The sequence below is a fragment of the Gobius niger genome, assembly GCF_951799975.1.
Source record: "Gobius niger genome assembly, chromosome: 12".
NCBI lineage: Eukaryota > Metazoa > Chordata > Actinopteri > Gobiiformes > Gobiidae > Gobius > Gobius niger.
Genome location: NC_136863.1, coordinates 25,708,499 through 25,729,046, shown reverse-complemented (window position 1 = coordinate 25,729,046; position 20,548 = coordinate 25,708,499). Strand labels below are relative to the sequence as shown.

The following is a 20,548-nucleotide window of genomic DNA, read 5'->3' as shown; positions in this document are numbered from 1 at the left end:
CTGGCTGAGGATGTGTTCATTGAAGTTCACTGGCTGAGGATGTGTTCTTTGTAGTACACTGGCTGAGGATGCGTTCTTTGTAGTACACTGGCTGAGGATATGCTCTTTGTAGTTCACTGGCTGAGGATGTGTTCATTGTAGTTCACTGGCTGAGGATGTGTTCTTTGTAGTACACTGGCTGAGGATGTGTTCTTTGTAGTTCACTGGCTGAGGATGTGTTCCTTGTAGTTCACTGGATGAGGATATGCTCTTTGTAGTTCACTGGCTGAGGGTGTGTTCCTTGTAGTTCACTGGCTGAAGATGTGTTCTTTGTAGTTCACTGGCTGAGGATATGCTCTTTGTAGTTCACTGGCTGAGGATGTGTTCATTGTAGTTCACTGGATATGCTCTTTGTAGTTCACTGGCTGAGGATGTGTTCTTTGTAGTACACTGGCTGAGGATGTGTTCTTTGTAGTACACTGGCTGAGGATGTGTTCTTTGTAGTACACTGGCTGAGGATGTGTTCTTTGTAGTTCACTGGATGAGGATATGCTCTTTGTAGTTCACTGGCTGAGGATGTGTTCATTGTAGTTCACTGGCTGAGGATGTGTTCATTGTAGTTCACTGGATATGCTCTTTGTAGTTCACTGGCTGAGGATGTGTTCTGTGTAATACACTGGCTGAGGATGTGTTCCTTGTAGTTCACTGGCTGAAGATGTGTTCTTTGTAGTGCACTGGCTGAAGATGTTGCCATGGCCGTAAGCCAGTGTGGAATTTGGCAGCCCGTTTGCGCATGCGCAGGGCGCTGAGGTGGGCTGAGCCGCTCAGACAAGTGCGTGTTTGTGCACGAGCCTGGCTCCTCCGCATGAGCCTGACAGTGGAGGGCGTTTATACTCACAACTTCTCTGTTTGTTGCCTTTACGTTTTTTCAATGCTGGCGTATCTCGGCTTCGCTCACATTCCGCTCACAGATCGCACAAATCCGGGCCTGGAGCTGAGTTGGTGGTTTCTCCTGAAGACTGTCCGCTTCCCCTCCCCTCGATGAAGCGCTGCGATGCCCTCTGATTTTATATCTCTGCTCAGCACGGATATCGACCTTAATTCTCCCAAGTCTTTGTATTCCAAAGGTGAGAATGTGCGCGCTCTTACATTACACCTGCCCTTTGCTGTTGTGCGTTGTGTGTGCACTGCTAACCTATTTGAAACCATTGGCTAGCTTTAGTTAGCTCTGCTGTTAGCCAGCTTAGCTAGCTTTAGTAGGTTGGCCACATTTCAGTCTGGCGACCACCTGGTTGGCTGGTTAGATGTCAGTGTCACTGTCCTCATATGCTGGGCTTTTATTTGGCCATGCGCTCCTTACTACGCACCCATGTCCATCAGTAACATCAGTGTGTGAATGTTGTGATCATTGTGTGACTAAAGGCACTGTTGTTTATTGACGTGGTGTGATCAGGATTGGCTTAATCTGCAGAGCTGCTTGTATCGATGATTGAATCACTCTGGTGTCTGTGTGATTGCTTTGTAGTTTGTATTTCTACTTTTGTAGTTAGGGCCTTTGTTATTATGTCAACAATTCATGTTTGTATCAAGTGTGCTCTCCCTTTATCAAAGGCCCTCTTGTGCCAAATATAAGGCACCTAATAACCTGTGTCAGCCGACACTTGGTATTTATAGCAGGGACATGTCCAGACATTTTCACCAGGGCTCAAGGGGGGACAGGGTTAATCAGTCCAGTCCAGTCCAGGGTCGGAACTGAATGTTTAAATTTCAGCATTCTGGTAAACTTGAGTGCATAGGTGTTTGCTTTATAGCCAGTTCACCATATAGTGTTTGGTCCAGAATAAACTAAATTGAACATGCTCCTCAGCTTGGAAAGTTAATAGATGGTTTACAGTGGACAGGAACATAGCCAGGACAAGAAGACAATAGAGAATTTAATTTAAAATGGGTCATGTGGTGGAGAGTCTTTTTTTAATGTCAGATTTATCACAAGGGCTGCACAATTATGAGAAAGAGTGGCCAATTCAGGGCTAACAATGCAAGGAGACAAATCATGAGCAAAACTGAACTTACGAAGTGTTTACGTTTTAGGTTGTGTGTTCGCAAACATCGTGTCAATCTCAGTCAGATGGATTGATTTTGCAATATTGTGGCTTCACGGGATATGGATATTGCACCCCCTAATATTGAGATAATCATTATTTAGGGATATATTATGCATAATGTGAAGAACTGGGAGCCATGTATTGCGTTTGTGCAGCAGGACGATTCCCTGAGTTCACACAAAACACTTGATCTTTCATTATGACGGTCGATTGGATTTACCTGCTTATTTATTATTATTTTATGTTTGTATTTACCAGGTTTCAAGTCATTGAAAGTGGTGTCCAAAGTCAGATGCTTCTCATTATCAGAACTCTCCCCGAGGCTGCTGCACTCGTGTTATTTTGAAGTGGAGGGTAACCTGAGACACTCTTTGGACAGCCGCTACTGTAAAGCGTTTCCTCTCCTCACTCCGGTGGAGGTTGGCAGTGCGCTCAGTGGTTGACAAACATGGGCTTTTTGAACTTCCTGCTATTTGACCTCGAACACTCTCTCAGCTGCCCGCTATGTTTAGGGGGGCTCTGGAGTGAGCATATACCCGCTGCTTCGTGAGTGACCCTGGTATGTGGCGATGATCTGGCCATATGGTCACTACACTATCACATGATGGCTGTTTATTTTTATCTGGGTAATTGAGGAGCAAGGCAGGGGAGAGCCCATTTGAGACCCCTTGTACATTGTAATGAAAGTGATGAGAGGGATTCAGTTACGTTTTGACTCGCTCATGCCAGAGTTGAAGATTTATGACCAGCATTGGTCGGATTGAGATGTTAGAGTAGCTTAACACGAGGGCTGCAGGATCAGCTGCAAGTGAAATCACAATTTGAAGGATCGGATTTGATAAATCACAAAATGACTTGGGTAATAATGTCCATAATAATAATAATCTCTCCATAAGGTAGTATTATGCAGAAAATTAGCAAACTCTGCTGTTTCAACCTCTACAGACATGTTCTGAACTTGCATTAGTTTAGTGAGAAGAATATAGATAACTTACCATCTGCAATCTTATTCAAACTCCATTTCCATAACTTGATGAATTCAACTTAAGTGGTTTATGATGGTAGATATTTTCTGTAGTTGTATCAAAAACCTGTGTAGAAGCATGGTGCATTTGTAAACATTCCTTGGAATTGAATACATTTTTTATTTAAAAAAATCTGCTAGTAACAATCTGAAAACAATCAAAAGAATAAGGCATGACGCACTGATTTGATTCCTTCAAGTATCATGTGCAAAGATGTCGTAATGCACTTCTCACAGTTTCTGCCATTCCAGCCTGAACAAGATTTCAATCCCCTCAGTTAATTTGTGCTTGGAGGCGCCAAATCCGACTAAAGGCTCGCTCCGGTCTGGGAGCAGTGAGTAGCTCTATTGTCCGTCCTCTGGCCTGGACATACAGTCGCGTGTTCAAGACTGTAATTAAAGCGGCCATTGTTGTTCCCAGATAAATACTCAGTTTGTGCATTTTTCATCCACAACCACAACATGTTTTTTTTTTTTTGAAGAATATTGCCCCAGCTAAACCCAAGGCCAGCTGCGGGAGTAAAAATGGATGGTAGTGTGGCCTCGACATTTAGGGAAAACTAGTGTGCCAGTGCGTAGTTTTAAGATGAGATCATCAATTGTTTAAAGCATAGGTTGAAATCAGTCTTTCTGCTGGCTTTCTAATCATTTCTATGTAGGGCTAGGCAAAAAAAACAATTCAAAATCGGCCGGCCGATATCTGCTTTTACTTATAATTTCAGAACCATAAGAGCTTCCTCTAAAGTACCTACTAAACAGAAATATATCAGCCTTATGCCCCAATACAGCACCCGCTGCTGTCACAGGTCAGCACTGACACATTTTACAATTTAGGAGCATCAGACACAGGATTATAGAAGAGACATTTGGAAAAATCTGCCAAAAATAGCAGCTAAAATTATTGGCAGTGCTTATCAGCCTCAGTCTTAGAAAAAAAACATTTTTTGTTTAGTGAACAAAAAATATACAGTATATTTTTATAAATATATTTACAGTCAGCAGTTGTTTTGTGTTTGTTTTTGTTATTATATGACTTGTTACTTGTGCCTGGTTGACATGGGCAAACCCTGGTCTGGCCAGTAGAGACACTCGACTACACAGATCATCTGAGCATTTGTGGTGATGTGATGTAGCATATCTGTTGCTTTAACATTGTAATGCCTATCATATTGGGCAGAGAAACAGCTGGAGCAATGGTCTGATGCTTTTCTTCCCTCATGAGTGGCCTAAGCTGCTCCACACAGGAGCCTGTTAGCATACTTGATCCCTGTCCTGGTGGCTGGTGCATTCACATCACATCTCTAATCAAATAAGGCATTTCCATGACCACGGAAAGTCACAGGTACAGCACCAGTCTGAGATTTGAGCAGTTGGATGGCATTAGCATTTGTGGATTGACTTTTTTCCAGGTTAGTCAGTCTAATGAGATGATTTTACCTAATTGTGATTGCTATTCAGTTACTGCCCTACTCCGAGTCTGCAGCCTCAGACTGGAGGACGTTCACACTGAGCTGTCTTCAGACCAATGACAAAGCCCAAAGCTACAGCCACAGCTTTCACTATGAGCCTGAACTGCACCGAGCAGGAAGTCTAAGGATCAGCATTAATCTATGCACTACGCACTAGCAAGGGTGAAGAGGGTTTGCTCAATACAGCTTTGAATGAATGTATGACTTTAGCATTACCATATCTGTGATTTTAGGGACTTGCAAACCAATCCAAAATATAAAGAGGGACAGAAAAGAGCCATGGAACGACTAATTAGCTTCGTCACCAACACACCAAACGCTTTTATGTGAAGAAAACCTCCATTCTTTTACTTTTTAAAGTCTCCACTGGTTCATATTTTTGGAATCCATTAATCCTGAGCATATTGTGATCATGGATCAACCTTCCACTTTCTGGTTTGAACTGTCTGCCAGTTCATTTCGGTTGATTTCGGAAAAAGCCTAATTGTGATTTTTCTGAGTTGGCCAGTTACAATGAGATTATCGCAATTTATTGAGAGTTGGTGCACACTACATTGTGTGGCCTATTTTGAACAACATTAGACAGATTGAAATATGAATCCCATGCATTTCAGGACCTGTTTGTCGAGCTCTAAACTACAAGGTTGACAGCTTTAAACCTAATAAATATTATGCCTTATACCATAAATTACGCTGTTTGCAATGAGCTAGTTCCAATGAAAACTAGCGATTGGATTTCAAATGTGTGCAGAGGGAGACACTTTGGCCCAGCTGTTGTGTGAGGTCGTGGTAGGATATTGTGCTCCGTGTCAGATGACTGCTACACATGCTTGTTGCTATACAAAGCTGAAATATCCATGACCGGGGCTCTGTTTCTAAGAAACCACACTTCCCTAATCATGTTTGTCTTGTTTTACTGCTGTGCATTCCCCTTTTAAAAATAAAGTACTAGTACTTAAATTTGGAGGGTTGACTCAGAGGGAATCATCGGGCCAAAGTGGGCTTGTGTTCACTCTAGTACAACTCTGCTGACATAGAGCACAACTCTCTGTTGGGACGATTTATTCACAAATCCCTCTTGACGAGTTAGTCCAAGCATCACTGACTTGTGCTTTGTCTTTGCATTTCTCACCACCTGATGTCTGTTTTCTCCTCACGGCAGAGTCAGTATATGACCTCCTCCCCAAAGAGCTCCAGCTCCAGCCGCTGTGCGCCCAGACAGAAGCAGCCTCCATGAGCCAGAAGAGTGGGGGAGAGGCGGGCCCTCTCCCCTCGGTCGCCTTAGCCTGTGGTGAGCTGCTTTCTTTACATCCTGAGGTCCACGGTCTGGGATCTGTTCACTTTAGCCACAACGCGGGGAAATGGGGCTCACGCTGCGCACTGCTGCAGTGTAGTTAAAGTTTAGTTTGATATGAAGGGGACATACCATGCAGAGTTGACTGGTTTGAGCTGTTAACTTAACCATGTAGTAATGAGGGATGGAATTGTAGCCAGTTCTCATTTCCATCAGAATCATGCATCTCTTTCATTAGCCATGCCGCCGCATCTTATATAAATATTAGCGACTCCGGCCTATAGATTCACAGCAGCAGATTGACTTACCCTTTTTTCTTTCACCAACAAGAGTCTCCGATCTGTGCTGTGCTAAAGAAAGGGATCGATAAGAGGAATGGTCTGGTCAGGGCATTGATGTTGATAGAATCATCAATCATTTCCCGTCCTTATTTGTGATGTTCCCTCATCCAAAACACAACACTTCCTCCACTCAGCTTTGAGTAACCCTGTTTATTTGGTCGTTTCTTCCCTGCAGAAGCTCTGATTTGAATGTCCTGGACTTTGTTCCACATTTTTAAAGCTCATGGATCATCACTGATTGAAAAAAAAGGTCTGCTTGTAGATATCTGTATAATTCCCTCCATCTTTACAAGGAGATAAAGACCGACACAGTCCTTGCTGATACAGTCTGCTCTATACACAGATATTTGTTAAGTTTGAAAATGGGAATAATCAAGGCTGAGGCGCCTAAAGCAGATAAGCTACACATCTGTATGATGTGTCCACTTCCTCACGGACAGTAGACGTAACAAGAGAAAGCCTTGCATGACTTAAATTGAGTTCTTTATCCAACCATAGGCTAGCTCTCAGAAAGTGCCAAAAAATTAACTTTCGTTCTTTATGACGTCATTGCGATGCACTGATTGGTCAGAACTAGGTCAGGTCAGACCTAAGAAAGTAAAAATTAAATCTTGCCCTGGGTGCCAAATTGTCTGAAAATCCATTATTGGTAACTGTCTTTATTCTGAGAGAAAGTCCTTGGTTAACCGATTAACTGCTAAAAAAAAACGCGTCTTTAATTTGGCGTGCCATTTAAAATACTTGTAATACATTTTTGCACCACCAGAGACCGCCAGAGCGCTCCCAGACATTTGTCCACGAGAAGTTAGTGGCATACTAATGGTTAACCGAGTATTAACGCTAAGGGCCTTGGCTAACAGTTAATGAAAAACTTGAAAACATGCAGATTTCTAGTCTTAGTTTGTTTCTCTGTAATTCCTTGGCCAATCCACATGAAACAAAAAACAGCTCCAGCTCCTATTGCTGGGTTGCAGGTGACATCACAGCATTCTTAAGGCCTATACTATTATATAGAGGAAAAATAATTTTGTCTGTGAGGACATTTTTGGTCTTGTACAGAGAGATCATGGACCCAGTGACTGATATGAATGATCATTTTTCTAATCCATACATTTTCTTTTTAGCTACGACTTGTGGAAGTGTAATGCTGTTCATAGGAAAAACTGGCTCCTGCCCCCCGCTGGGTCCGGTGACATCATCATATTCTAGAACCTGCAACCCAGCAATTAACTATGGTCTAATTATTTCCTCAGAAAGGCGTCAAAATGTGGAGACAATATTCAAAAACATGTGTGTGATGTTGGCCAGTAGAAATGACTTTCAGCCGTAAGACTAATGTGGCTGTTTCTCTCCCATAGTTATATTGGCACCTGCTCCGACTGAAATAGAATTCTAGAACATGAACGCAACCTATTTCTCACAAACTGCAGGGTTTTTGCACGTGGGAACTTGATATAAACATAGTGGTTTAACATATTTTCAGAATATGTAAAGATCTAATTTCTAATTTTCTGGAGTGAAAAAGCTAGCCAACAGCCTTATAGTGTTAAGCTGTGCAGCTTCTCATGTTTTCTCTTTCACATAACACATTCTGTGACTGATGTTCAGTGAAATGGAGTGTGAGTGTGTGTGCGACTGTGTGTGTGTAAGCATGGTGATATTTAATAATAACCCAGCCTGTTTTGTCATTTCTCTTTTCAGAGATGGTTTTTGCTTTTGCACAATGTCTTTGCTTTTCTAAATGTGAATGAATGTCAATTTAAAGAAGAACTAAGTAACTTGTTTACCTTAATAAATCCTTTTTGTAGTCCCTCTGTGTTAGTGAGGTGTCTCTGGCCAGAAAACCACAATTCCAACTTTCCCTGCTCCCAAGGCGGAGGCCCAATATACACTAATAGAATCACAAAGAAGAAGATAACAGGCAAAGCTAGCTGCGGGCTAGCGCCACTTTAACAGTATTTACAGCCAGGTTTGAGTGAACATGCTACGAGACCTGCAGTGGCACTTATGGCCTCTAGGGGAAAGAGTTACTTAGTTCTGCTTTAAGGAACATTGTTTCAGAACATTATCCAGTTACCTCCAAACATTGCATAAAGTGTACCTGGCCTCGGTTATTAAATGTTTTATGTTATTGTGTTAATATGATGTTCATGACAGAGGTCAGGATCAAAGCTTAAAGAAATTCAACATTACAAAATGAAAATAAGAGGATTCTTAATCCAGATAGATTTTTAACATCATTTCCTTAACATCTTTCTCCTGAACTGGATCTTCATATTTTTACATGAAGATTCAAAGAAATATTATGAAGATTGAACATTAGAGATGCACCAATCCAGATTTTGCTTCCGATACTGATACCGATATTGGGGCTTGAGTATCTGCCGATATCCGATATTTACTGATACCAAGAGTCTTTCTTTAAAGTGGCTTTCACTGAGTAAAAAATTTAATTGACTCTTTTCTCCATTTTAAGATCAAAAATGATTATTTTATTGTCATGATATTACAGATCATTTATATCTATTGACAAACTAATGGATAAACATTTAACAAAGGATCACTCATCCTTGACAGGCTTTAGGTTACATGAATATAAACTCACATTAAGTGATCTGATCAGTACAACAATGTTGGATCAGTTATTTCTTAAGTTAAAATACAAACACTTGGCCACGACAACAGTGGTTATTTAAGGTATTTGTATCATAGTTTCTGTCCCAGCCTTGAGTAGTTCATGCTAACATTAGCATGCTTCTGCTAGCTGTAGCATTTTGCATGGAGATTAAAATTACATTTGCGGAGGGTAAAACTAACTCAGAATTCTGAGGTACAGTATGTCCATATTCACCTAGGTTTAGTTAATGAAAGTTGTGTTTTTAAGACGGTGAGAGCCAAAACTGATATTTGTAGCTGATACCCGATATCGTATTTTTTCCAGTATCGGCTCCAATATCTGATACTAGTATCGGATAAGTGCATCCCTAATTATGGACAAAATCTGCCATTTTGTGGGCAACAAGCAACAGCCCCCTTAGCGTAATGGTAAACAAAACTATTAAAAAAGTAAACCAAACTGCAGCAGAAATGCATCAGTTTACTTCAGGGTCACTCACTACTAGCAAATACACAATACAAGAACACATACTTTCTTTTTAACATTACACTCACTTAGATGTGGTTATTAGGAGAGTTCATTAGCTGCAGATTATTGTTAAAGTAAAAATACATGAACACAGAAACACAAATGCCCCCAATCAAATATGTCATTTATTCAAAGATGATGATATTGATCCAAATGTTCCATTATCACATTCTGCTGACCTCGGCCCGACAGACTCAGGAGCCCAGGAGAAATCCGTCTGATCTTGGATCATGCTTCAGGACGTGAAGTACTTGTGGATTGGTTATTCTGTGATCATATAATCATAATAAACTCAGTGCTTGTGTTATTGTAGGGTTGCAACTAACTATTTTGATAATCGCCGATTCTTTTTACGATTGACCGCGTTGGAAAGTATTTTTACAAACTTCTAACTTTCTGAAGCTAATGGTGCACCGAACCTCTGAATCTCCAAGAGGCAGATGAGGACACAAACTCAGGTTATAGCTCCATATGTGAACAGGCCCTTCCTCATTTGAAACCTAAGAACCTTGTTTTTTAAATGTGACCTTATTTTTTATCAGGAATGCCCCATTGAGATGAAGAATCTAATTTCCAGGGGAGTCCTGGCTTCAGATTCTATTGTACATATTTTGCAAGGAAACTTGGAAACAAAGAAAGGCCCCGTCCGGCCAAGGAATAGAACCTGGGGCCTTGTTGCTGTAAGGCATGAGCACTAACCGCTGTGCCACCATGATCATTGATTTGAATGATCGTAGCAATCATAGATTGTGTGCAATGTTGTCAGAGCACATCAGGGAATGCAAGCGTTTGTAGCTGGTGTTCCCTGAGTTTGAGAACCTGCCCCACATAAAAGGGGGAAACCAGGACCAGTAAGGACCATCAGTGCAGCAAGTGTCGGCGCTGACCCTGTGGCTGGAGGGCAGAGTGTTCGCCAACATGCTAAAATTGGAACAGCTCGTCTCAAATCATACACAGAGGTCGTAGACAGGCAGATAGTAGATAAACCCTATCAAGCGTGTCCCGCACACCCCTTGTGTATGTGTTGCCTGTTTATAGAATACATTAGTTGTTTTAGAATGTATCCGGTCGCGCTGAAAGACTTTGAGCTACTGACGAACTTGCATCGAGCCAATATAACGCTTTGACTCAATCATGACACAGAGAGGTTTCAACACATTGGTCACATGACCAAGCACCGTCGCACTGCTTCGAATCAGTTCACTTCAGGAAGAGCAGTACAAGCTCCTAATATGTGATTTGAAAATATTTTTTCTCAAATCTTGGCACACTGTGACTGATTGATCATCATTATTTCCCCAAAAAAGTACCCGACCTTTTAAGACAAAAAGTCTAATTTCTGTCTCAGTGTTTATACACCAGGAAAAGATCATTGGATTTCTTAAAGAGTCGGCAACTGTTTGAATAATTAATCAGTAGTTTCAGCCCTACGTGTGACCCAGCAGGCCCTACAAAACATCCAGTCCTCATGAATCAAGTCCACATGCTTCAGGCTCCGGAAATGATCCAATTCCAAAGTTTTACTGTGATTTTTTGAAATTCATCCACTTACTGACAGTTGAGTCTTGAATGATCAGCTCTCTTGTTGCTCATTGGCTGTCTCATTTTTATTGCAGGAAGTTCCCTCTGATGCAGGGAGTGTCTGCATATAAAATGGTCTGCAGTTCACTGCTCCATAGGTCAGAGGCTTGTTTATTCTGTCTCCATGGCTACGCTCAGTCCCAACCAAATCCTCCAATTGGCATGCGTTAACTACTTAACTACTGAATGCACATTGCACAAACTAGTGTAACCTTGACAGCTCTGGCAAAATCAATTTGGCGCCACATTATCAGCTTGCAAATTTGGCTTACAAGAAAGTTTGACCAGATTTGGACATTTTTCTTTCTGGCAATGTGTATGTAACAATTTGTAGCTTGCTTTTGTTTTTGTAAACAAAGCATGCCGGTTTTGTCACATTAATTTTTAAAAATGGTTTTGCCAAAATCAGAACATTGTGGGACCAAAAGTACCCTTCTCAACTTTAATTTCAAAATACTAAATCAATGCTTGAGCGCCCTTGCATGCACAGTGAGGGTATAACGTAGTCCACAGTTGAAGTTAGAGTTGGGAAGAGGGGAAAAAATGAACACAATCATGCACAGATTGAGCTGCTTGAATGGGACTGCGAGCCTGCTCGTAGTTATCTGGAACTCACCTCTTTGTTTGTGTATGCTGCTGCAGATGCCACCTCTTCCACCTGCAGCCCCTCCACTTCTTCCTCGCTAGCTGTTGGAGCACCATGCTCCGGCCTCCCCTCCGAGCTTCTCACTGCCCCCCAGCACATGCACTCAGAAGACGGGGCCATGGAGGGCACAGCGCCTGCCTCCAGCCGGCCCAGCAGCAGTGCCACAACAGCAGCTGCAGACATGGGCTCGGGGGTCCAGCAGGCCCAGAACACCCCTTCCAAACGCAGACCTGCACTCAGCATATCCCCGCCTCCTGAGGACCTGTTTGACGACAGCCAGATGTCCTGCCAAGAAGAACCCTCCGTACCTGGACCTCCCACTGCAGAGTCCGAGCACAGCAGCAGCATGTGGGCCGACGATTCTCTGTCCAACTTCAGCTTAATCAGCACCGTGTCCTACAATGACAACAATGAGGTTCCACGAAAGTCCCGTAAACGCACACCTCGCCAGCGGCCTGGGCCCAAAGCTGCTCCTCCAGAGGACAGTATGGACGTGTTTGACGCCGACAGTGCCAAAGCTCCTCACTTCGTCCTCTCGCAGCTGGGCTCCGACAAGAACAGGTGCATTTTCATTGGCTACTTTGATTCAAAATGTTCGCATTCAGTTTGGAGTTTTATGGCCTATGTTTGTCATGCAGTGGTCCAGAGTCCGGGAGTGCAGTGAAGAGCGGTCAGCTGTGTGGGCAGTTTCCTCAGAGAAGTGACGGCAAAGAGCTAAAGATCCTGGTGCAACCTGAAACCCAGCACCGCGCTCGCTACCTGACCGAAGGCAGCAGGGGCTCTGTCAAAGACCGCACACAGCAGGGTTTTCCCACCGTCAAGGTGTGAAAACGTCATGCAGGGCACTATTGAAGCTTTCATGGAGCTTAATGCCAATGACGTAACATTAATATTCATCTGCCTCTTTTGAATCTCCAGTTGGAAGGTGTGAACGAAGCAGTCACTCTGCAGGTGTTTGTGGCCAATGATGCAGGTCGTGTAAAGCCTCATGGTTTCTACCAGGCCTGTAAGGTGACCGGACGAAACACCACGGCCTGCACAGAGGTGGACATTGAAGGCACCACTGTTATAGAGATTCCTCTGGAGCCCAGTAATGACATGACGTTGGCGTAAGTGCTTTGGGACATTCTTATACTCGTGTGTTTGAACATGTGTGTGTGTGTGGGTGTGGTGCTGGTCGGAGAGGCCCATGGCGCAGATTTCCAGTAGTGCACTTGTTTGTTTCAGGGTGGACTGCGTCGGCATTTTGAAGCTCCGTAATGCAGATGTGGAAGCTCGTATCGGAGTGGCAGGATCTAAGAAGAAGAGCACTCGAGCCAGACTAGCCTTCAGAGTCAGCATCCCACAGCCCGATGGATCTGTGCTCACACTACAGGTCCCCTCCTCAGCCATCCTCTGCAGTAAGCTTCTGCCGGCGTCCTGTGTATTACATATGTAGTACATATGAAGAGCATATATATATATATATATATATATATATATATATATATATATATATATATATATATATATACATATACATATAACCTCTTTGTTTATCTCCAGCCCAGCCTGCAGGTGTGCCTGAGATCCTGAAGAAGAGCCTTCACACCTGCTCCGTGAAGGGTGGAGAGGAGGTTTTTATAATTGGAAAGAATTTCCTTAAAGGAACAAAAGTTATTTTCCAGGAAAATATTACTGGTATGGTGTTTATGTACATTAAAAATCATATGGTTCAATACAAACTCTACACATTTCCTCTCATGTCTTATTACAGATGAGAATTCTTGGAAAGCTGAAGGAAAAATTGACATGGACTTGTTTCATCAGGTACATGCCACTGGGAGACGTTCGGACCCATAAACAAATGCTCTCTAAACATGTCCGCTGTTCTATCTCTCTTTCAGAATCATCTGATCGTCACAGTGCCTCCCTTTCACGACCTGTCCATCACTTGTCCTGTGTCTGTGGGGATATTTGTGATGACCAATGCGGGGAAATCACATGACGCCCAGACCTTCACCTACACTCCAGATTCAGGTACTACCATTAAACCAAATGCACCACTGATGATATCGCACTGCATTTAGTCAAAGAATATGTTTTCTCCACATTGTGTGAAAGGACAGAAATTAATGACTGATTGGTTTGTAACTTCCAGTTGATAACTTGGCCCAGGCTGTAAAAGCAGAAGGTGCCTCATTGGTGAAGACCTGCATATTTGATGAGCAGATCAAGTCCATGTCCCCGGAGCGGACGGACGGCTCTGGTCCCATGTCTAAACAGGAGGTGACTCCCATGGAAGTGTCCAGCCACCCACCCACTGATGTATTTAAGGTGAGACTATCCTTCACAGCAGTCCCTGTTGTGCTGGACACTAGCTCATACTCTGTCTGCTTGTTCTAGCCGTCCTCTGACACTCTGAGCTCTGTTCAGCAGAGCTTAGAGCTCAGTTCCAGTCCTCATCCTGTTTCTGAGACCTTCCAAAATCCAATACCTCTTCAGCCCGAGGATGTAGAGCTGCCCCCAGCCCCCTCTGTGTTTCCCAGCTTGGACTCTCTCAGCACAATACAGAAACAGGACATTGGCTCCTCCACAGGGGCCTTCCCAGTGTCTGATACCTCCATCCCCCCGGTGACTCCAGAGGTCCCTCAGCAGTTCCTCCGAGAGCCCCAGGAGAGTACTGCCCCTGACGCGTCCAGCAGCAGTGGGGGAGTGGTGGTGGTTGCTTTGCCGTCTCAGCCTCAGCCGCAAGTGTCCATGTTTGTCCAGGATGGAGTGGCTCAGTTGGAGCAGGCTGTGCGAGAGCTCCAGGCTGGGAACAGCAGCACTCTGCAGCAGGTCCTGGAGGCGGCCGTGGCTCAGCAGCAGCAGCAGCAGCAGCTTAACTCTGTGCTCTATAGCCCCACACCGTCCGCAGAGTCCCTCCAGCAACACGTCCAGGAGAACATGAACAGCCTCTGCCTGGGCACTAATGACAGCCCCCTCAGCACTCAGCAGCACCTGCACATGCAGCAGCAGCACTTCCAACAACAGCAGGTGCTGGGCAACATGCAGATGCAACAACAGCTGCTCCTGCAACCACAGGAGCAGATCAACATCCAACAGAACCAGACTCAAGTTCTTAACAACATGCAACTCCAGGATCAGCAACAGCAGAGTCAGATCCTCAGCAACCTACAACTACAGCAGCAGCAGATGCTGGAGAACATTCAACCACAAAATCCTACACAAGTGCTGGGCAACATGCCACACCCTAGTCAACAACAGAGTCAGATACTAAGCAACCTCCAGCTGCAGCAGCAACAGCAAATACTAGACAACATTCAGCAACAAAACCAGTCCCAAGTGCTGGGAAACCTGCAGATCCAGGATCAGCAGCAGCAGACCCAGATCCTCAACACCCTGCAGATGCAGCAGCAGCAAAACCAGGTGTTGAGTAATCTACAGCAGCAGCAGGTCTTGGAGAGCTTCCATCAGCAGCTGCAGGCTGAGCTCCTCCAGCCTCAGCTTCAGTCTCAGCTTCAGCCCCAGGTGCAGCAGCCTGTGTCCCTGTTACAGCAGGCTGGAGAGCTGCTGACTATCCAGACCAGCTTCCCTTCTCAGCCCCCTGCACACAGCTCTCCCCCACAGCAGTTGTTCCAGTCTCCTCGGCCTCTGGCTGAAACACAGGGCACCCAGCAGCTGCTGCAGAACACCATTTCTGCTCTGGCCAGCGGCACCCTTAACTCTGAGCCGCCTCCTGCTGGGTCTACTTTGTACCTCTCTCCCACTGCCCCTTCACAACAGCAGCAGCCACAGCAGCTTGCATTCATATCCTCTATGGAGACCTCATCCAACCAATCCCAGCCCGTGTCCATGTTTCAGTCTCAGCCCCAAACTCCCATCTCCCAAATGCAGCAGCCGTCCACCCCGATGGAGCAGCAGCAGTCCTCTCAGCAGACCTCGCAGCAGACTTCACAGACTTCCTTGTTCCAAAGTCTTGCAAACCACTCGCAGCCTAACTCCGTGGCCCAGCCTCAGCAGACCGGACTGCTCCTCTGCACCGCTGATATGAACTCACAAGCGACACTTCTCTTCAGCACAGCATCCCAGGGCCCTGCACCTATAGGCAGCATTAGTGTTGGACTGTCCCAGTCAGATACCACAGAGCCTATGTCTTTTCAAGATGGGAGCACAGGCAACAATTCTGGGTCAGGCGGGAACCAACAGCCAACCCTGTTCCAAGAGCAGCAACCGATGCAGGTGTCCAACTCCAGTGCTGTCCAGAACAGCCAACCGGTGGAGCTGTTCCTGCCCCCCTCATCACTGTCTAACTTGCAGAGCACGATTGGCTCACAGGAGCTAACTAATCAGGCTACAGCTAGTGGCCCTACCATCTTTGTGGTTCAGGGAGGTGTTGGTGTCGTCGGCAATCCAGGCCAGCGGCCACCAGAGCAGCTTTTCCAGACAACTATAACTGGCAACGTGGCCTCACAGGGCCAGCCCAACCTGTTTGTGTTCGGCCTTCAGAACGGTAAGATCCTGAAGCTTGTTAAGCTTTGCGGTGAATGATGTGTTTCTAAGTTTTTCCTTGTCCTCTTAGACTCCCAGCTGCTGAGCTCATCTGGGGGCACAACTCAGACTCAGGCCCAAGGCTCTCACATGCAGACTCTGCTGGATCAGCCCTCCAACGCCTCAACCATTCACAGTGGTTTGCAGAACTCCCTTCAGGCACAAATGCAGTCCAGCCTGCAGACAGCCATGCAAACAAACCAGCCGTCTGCCCTGCAGCCGGGTCTACAGCCATCCATCGACACAAACATGAGCACCCCCATGCAGACCAACTTACAGATCCAGACTAACCTGCAGAACTCTCTGCAGGCTTCCATATCTGCAACATCCAACATGGATAAGATCGAAGACCTGTTAGAAAGCCTTCAGAAGCAGTGATGCATATTGTATCACAGGGCAGTGAGAGGAGGGAGAGAGTAGCAGGAGGTCCACATGCTGACACCGACTGACACGTGAGCTGTTTGTGCCAACGCTACAAAGATTTTCTATTTAAGGTCACTTGAAGCCCAAAGTAAACGCTTTTGAACTGTCGGTCAAGTGGAATATTTGGGAGTACTTTGCCTTGATTATTACCCCTCTTGCAGGATGAGAGAGGCCTGTAATGATGGCTTTTAACTTTTGAATATAAATGCAGTGTTTTGTTGTGTCATGGTGTTCGACTTGGGCAGTGCAGAGGGTGCTCGTGAAGATACTCACAGAAACACACACTCAAGTGTGAATGACACGCAGACGCCACATCTCTTTAGGAATTCAAGTCTGACCTGTAGTTTTAACTTATGCAAAGGCTAAAATTGATCTATTCAAGCGTACAAGTGTTTGCAAGTGTAATTCAGCAATTGGATTGAAGTGTACTCTGAGAGTAAAAACAGTCAAATCGACTTTATTTGAATGTTGTCCACATTGCCTAGCGCTTAATACAGCAAAAATACAAAGGGGTAAAATGCAGTTTTTAGAAACATTCAAAGTAAGCTAGGCAAATAAGTAAGATTTACAGAGGATTGAGTAGTTGGGAAGTGTCGCTCATTTGTGAGTTTCAGCCGTGAATAATGTGACTTGGCCACTTTGGGCATCTCCCAGTGTTTAAGGCTTTACCGGCAGGTTCAGCACTCATTGGCAATTTTTTGTTGTTGTGTCAGTTGTGGAAAAGAATAGTTCCTGATGAGCTTTTGTGTGTTTTTATAAACATTTTATCTATAGCACTTTATAACTCTGGAACCAGCTAATCCTTCTATCCATCCACAGACGTCGACTGACCTGACTGAATTTGTACCCTGTAATGTGCATTTAAATCTGGAGAAAAAACTCCGGCAGTAGGGCTGAAACAACTAATCACTTATTGAAATAATCCTCAGCTGTTTTAGTTGGTGTTTTGTAAAATCATCTGTTGACTTTTATTATTCAGAGCAAGAACTCCACTGAAATGTAGTGGGTTTTTTTTTTTTTTTTTTTATGAAAATCCTAATTAGTATTTAAAGACTTTTGGTGAGTATTTCATCTCTCACTTTCCCCAGACCTGAGAACAAACTGCCTGTTGTTTTTAATCATTTGAGCACAAAACGTTGAATTTGCTGACATTTTTGGTTTTGTTTTCAAGACGATTATCCAATCAGAAAGCAGAATGTCCCTAATCAGGTCCTAATTAAGTGCGAGTTAATGCTCGGTGACTAAGAGTCGCTTTAGTTTCATGTGGTTAAAAAACATGACCTCTCCGGATCAATTGATGACCAAAACAATGATTAGTTGCAGCCCTACATGGCCGTAATCTTTGGAAGAAAAGCTTAACACAATGTTACCTGACACTCAAGATTTCAAGACTTTGTATAGAATGTCCGCTCTCTGGTCCTTATGTAGTCGGCATGTTCCAGTTTGGCCATTCCCACAAAAGCTGTGTTATTAATGGAGTCGTTCTGTTATCCTCGTGGTCAGAGGCGCCGCAGATGATTCTTTCGTCCGTGTAAATGAAGGCTTATTTAATCTTGTATCTCGGCGAGTCTGTTGTGATAGAAGTTGACGTTTGCCTCGGTGTTCTGTTACATAGAGGCTGCCGCTTTGACGTCGTCCCCCGGTGCTATGTTCAGGAGCGGGTCAGCATCTCGGGACATGTTTGCGAGTCGTATGCAGAGTTAGTTGTTGCGGTGGGCCCAGGCATACCAAAAAGCTCCCGACTGGAAATCCTGTGTCTCCGGCTTGTCGTGGCAAAGGCCCTCATCCTTGTTTACTCATTTGTACTTGTTTTCTGATGAAATGATGCAGCTTATACATTCAGTGTGTGTGTGTGTGTGTGTTTTTGTGTGTGCTTCAGAAAGTTTTCAGACCTCTCTTCATTTGATCTTTTTTATCATGTAGCAGTTTGACACTAAAATTATATACAGAGCTTCACAGAATAGCCAAAACTCTTTTCCAATTCTCGTCCAATTCTAAATTCAATACAAAATGACTCGATATATCAACATTCAGTTGGCTTTCTTGTCATTTTTAGCTCCCATAAAGCACAAACAAAGGGTTGTGTCCAGATCATTGTTGTCCACTGAGCAAAGCGTGGTTTAGCTTGATCTCCAAAGACGTCTACAGCCTTCAGGGGCTCATAGCTCTGCACTTTATTCTCCAAAGTTTGGTCTTACTGCCTGTAGTTATTAAAGTGACATTCTCTCCTCACTTTGCAATCTTACAGACTATCAAGCTCCTCCTCCCCCTCCTGATCGGACCAGAAAGCCACTCCTTCCTAACAAACTTCCAGAAGTAAACGACAAAGCTCCCACCCCTCGTTATTGGACCTGACAGGAAAGCTCGTCTCATTGGTCAAAGCGACGGCCCTGATTACTGACTGAACTCGGCAGAGGGAGGGGCTTTAGGAATAATAGAATGAGTTAATATTACACACGTTATGTCAAATTGCCGACCCACACGGTGTATTTTAAGCAATCTATTCAATTTGTAAAACATATAAACTTGCAGACTGTCACTTTAATTGGAGCTGGCGACATCACCATAGATTTTAGTTGATTTTAAGAACAGAAAAATATACCCAGACACACAAAAGCACCACCATTCAAGACAGAAAGACTCCAAAACACCTTAGTTTGGGAAGAGCGGTGTGTGTGCTCATGCGACGCCACGTTTGAACAAAGCAAATTGGATTACTGGGTGTAGTGATTGAACTTCGCTGTCATTCATTGATTTTTTTTTTACATTTTTTGTCAGACTTCAACATAATAATTAGGCAGAGCCGGAGGGATATGAACACTTCCTGAGCCCGCTGTAAATATGATACGGTACTTTGTTTGACGGATCGTGATCTCTCAAAAACATTTCCAATCATTTGAACTGACTTTCCTTTCCTTTTCTATATTGGCAACATTAACACTGCTGTATTTTCCATATCTGCATCAGTAGCCAACCTGGCAATATCAAGAGCCAGTTTTTTGATAAAGAATAGCTCTCATGTTTACATTTTCATAATCTCATTTTCATAATCCTGTTTCAACCCACTGACTGATAGTAATCCATTTTAGAGTAACTTATCTTTTGTAGACTTTTGTATCCATGTATGGAAATGTAGACTATTTTTGTACTATATGGTTTTGCTCATAGCACAGAGTGTCATTGTTGTCGCTGTGAGTGATATCCACGTTTGTACTGAAGTGGAATAGGTTGTGTTCACATGACGCAGATGCTCTAGGGTCGAACGTGCCTCTTAACTGACACTGGGCCTATCCACAGGAAACAAAACCAGGCACAACGTTCTTCTTGGTCTGCACAAATGTGAAGTATTAAAAAGAGGAGTCGCACTTATATCACATGAGCGCGATCGTCGTCGAGGTGAAACTACGAACCAACTATTGAAACAAGTGCGAACTAATTTACTAATCCATGATAACAATGGATTTACAATGCACTCCAAATCAGAGAGAAAGGGCTTTTGGTACGGTTTTTAACTACGATTTTGGATGGAATCGTAAAATGACTGATATTTGGCTAAACCATTCCACTACAGTGTGTTACAGAACATTTAAATCAAATGTGTGAGCATACAAAACTAGAAAAAGTCTTTATTTTAAGAAAATGTGTGAGCAAACCAGACTTAAAAATCAAAATACTAAATCAGGACCAGACCAGGATAACAATTGAAAAACATCCCAGTCCCTTCCACCTGTAGACTTTGCCCCGCCCTCCCATCTGAAATGACGAGGAAAAATTGTGAACGCAACCTATTACTGCGGTTAATGAATTCATCCTACAAAATGTGTGACCTTTTTTGAAGTTGTGCGTGCGCCGTTTGTTTTCGTGTTTTCATTGTATCTGGAATAGCACTTTGACCATCCATAAACTGTAGACCAGGTTGGAGCGCGGTAGTGATGTTTCCAAGCATTCCATTCCTCTGGGTCAGCAGGGGAGTTTGAAGAGCACATCCATGTCGTGACCGAGCAGAAA

The 20,548-nt window shown here is 43.9% G+C and overlaps 1 protein-coding gene across 1 annotated transcript; it reads left to right on the top strand.

Moving 5' to 3' along the window:
• The first annotated feature begins 795 nt into the window (after positions 1-795).
• Positions 796-17,538, top strand: nfat5a (nuclear factor of activated T cells 5a). Its single transcript, XM_079567790.1, has 12 exons — positions 796-1,106; positions 5,740-5,868; positions 11,581-12,145; positions 12,223-12,406; positions 12,503-12,693; positions 12,812-12,984; positions 13,130-13,264; positions 13,341-13,393; positions 13,471-13,603; positions 13,725-13,900; positions 13,970-16,079; positions 16,149-17,538. Exons 1-12 carry the CDS (start codon positions 1,034-1,036, stop codon positions 16,493-16,495), a joined length of 4,269 nt encoding a protein of 1,422 aa, XP_079423916.1. The 5' UTR covers positions 796-1,033; the 3' UTR covers positions 16,496-17,538.
• The last annotated feature ends 3,010 nt before the right edge of the window (positions 17,539-20,548 follow it).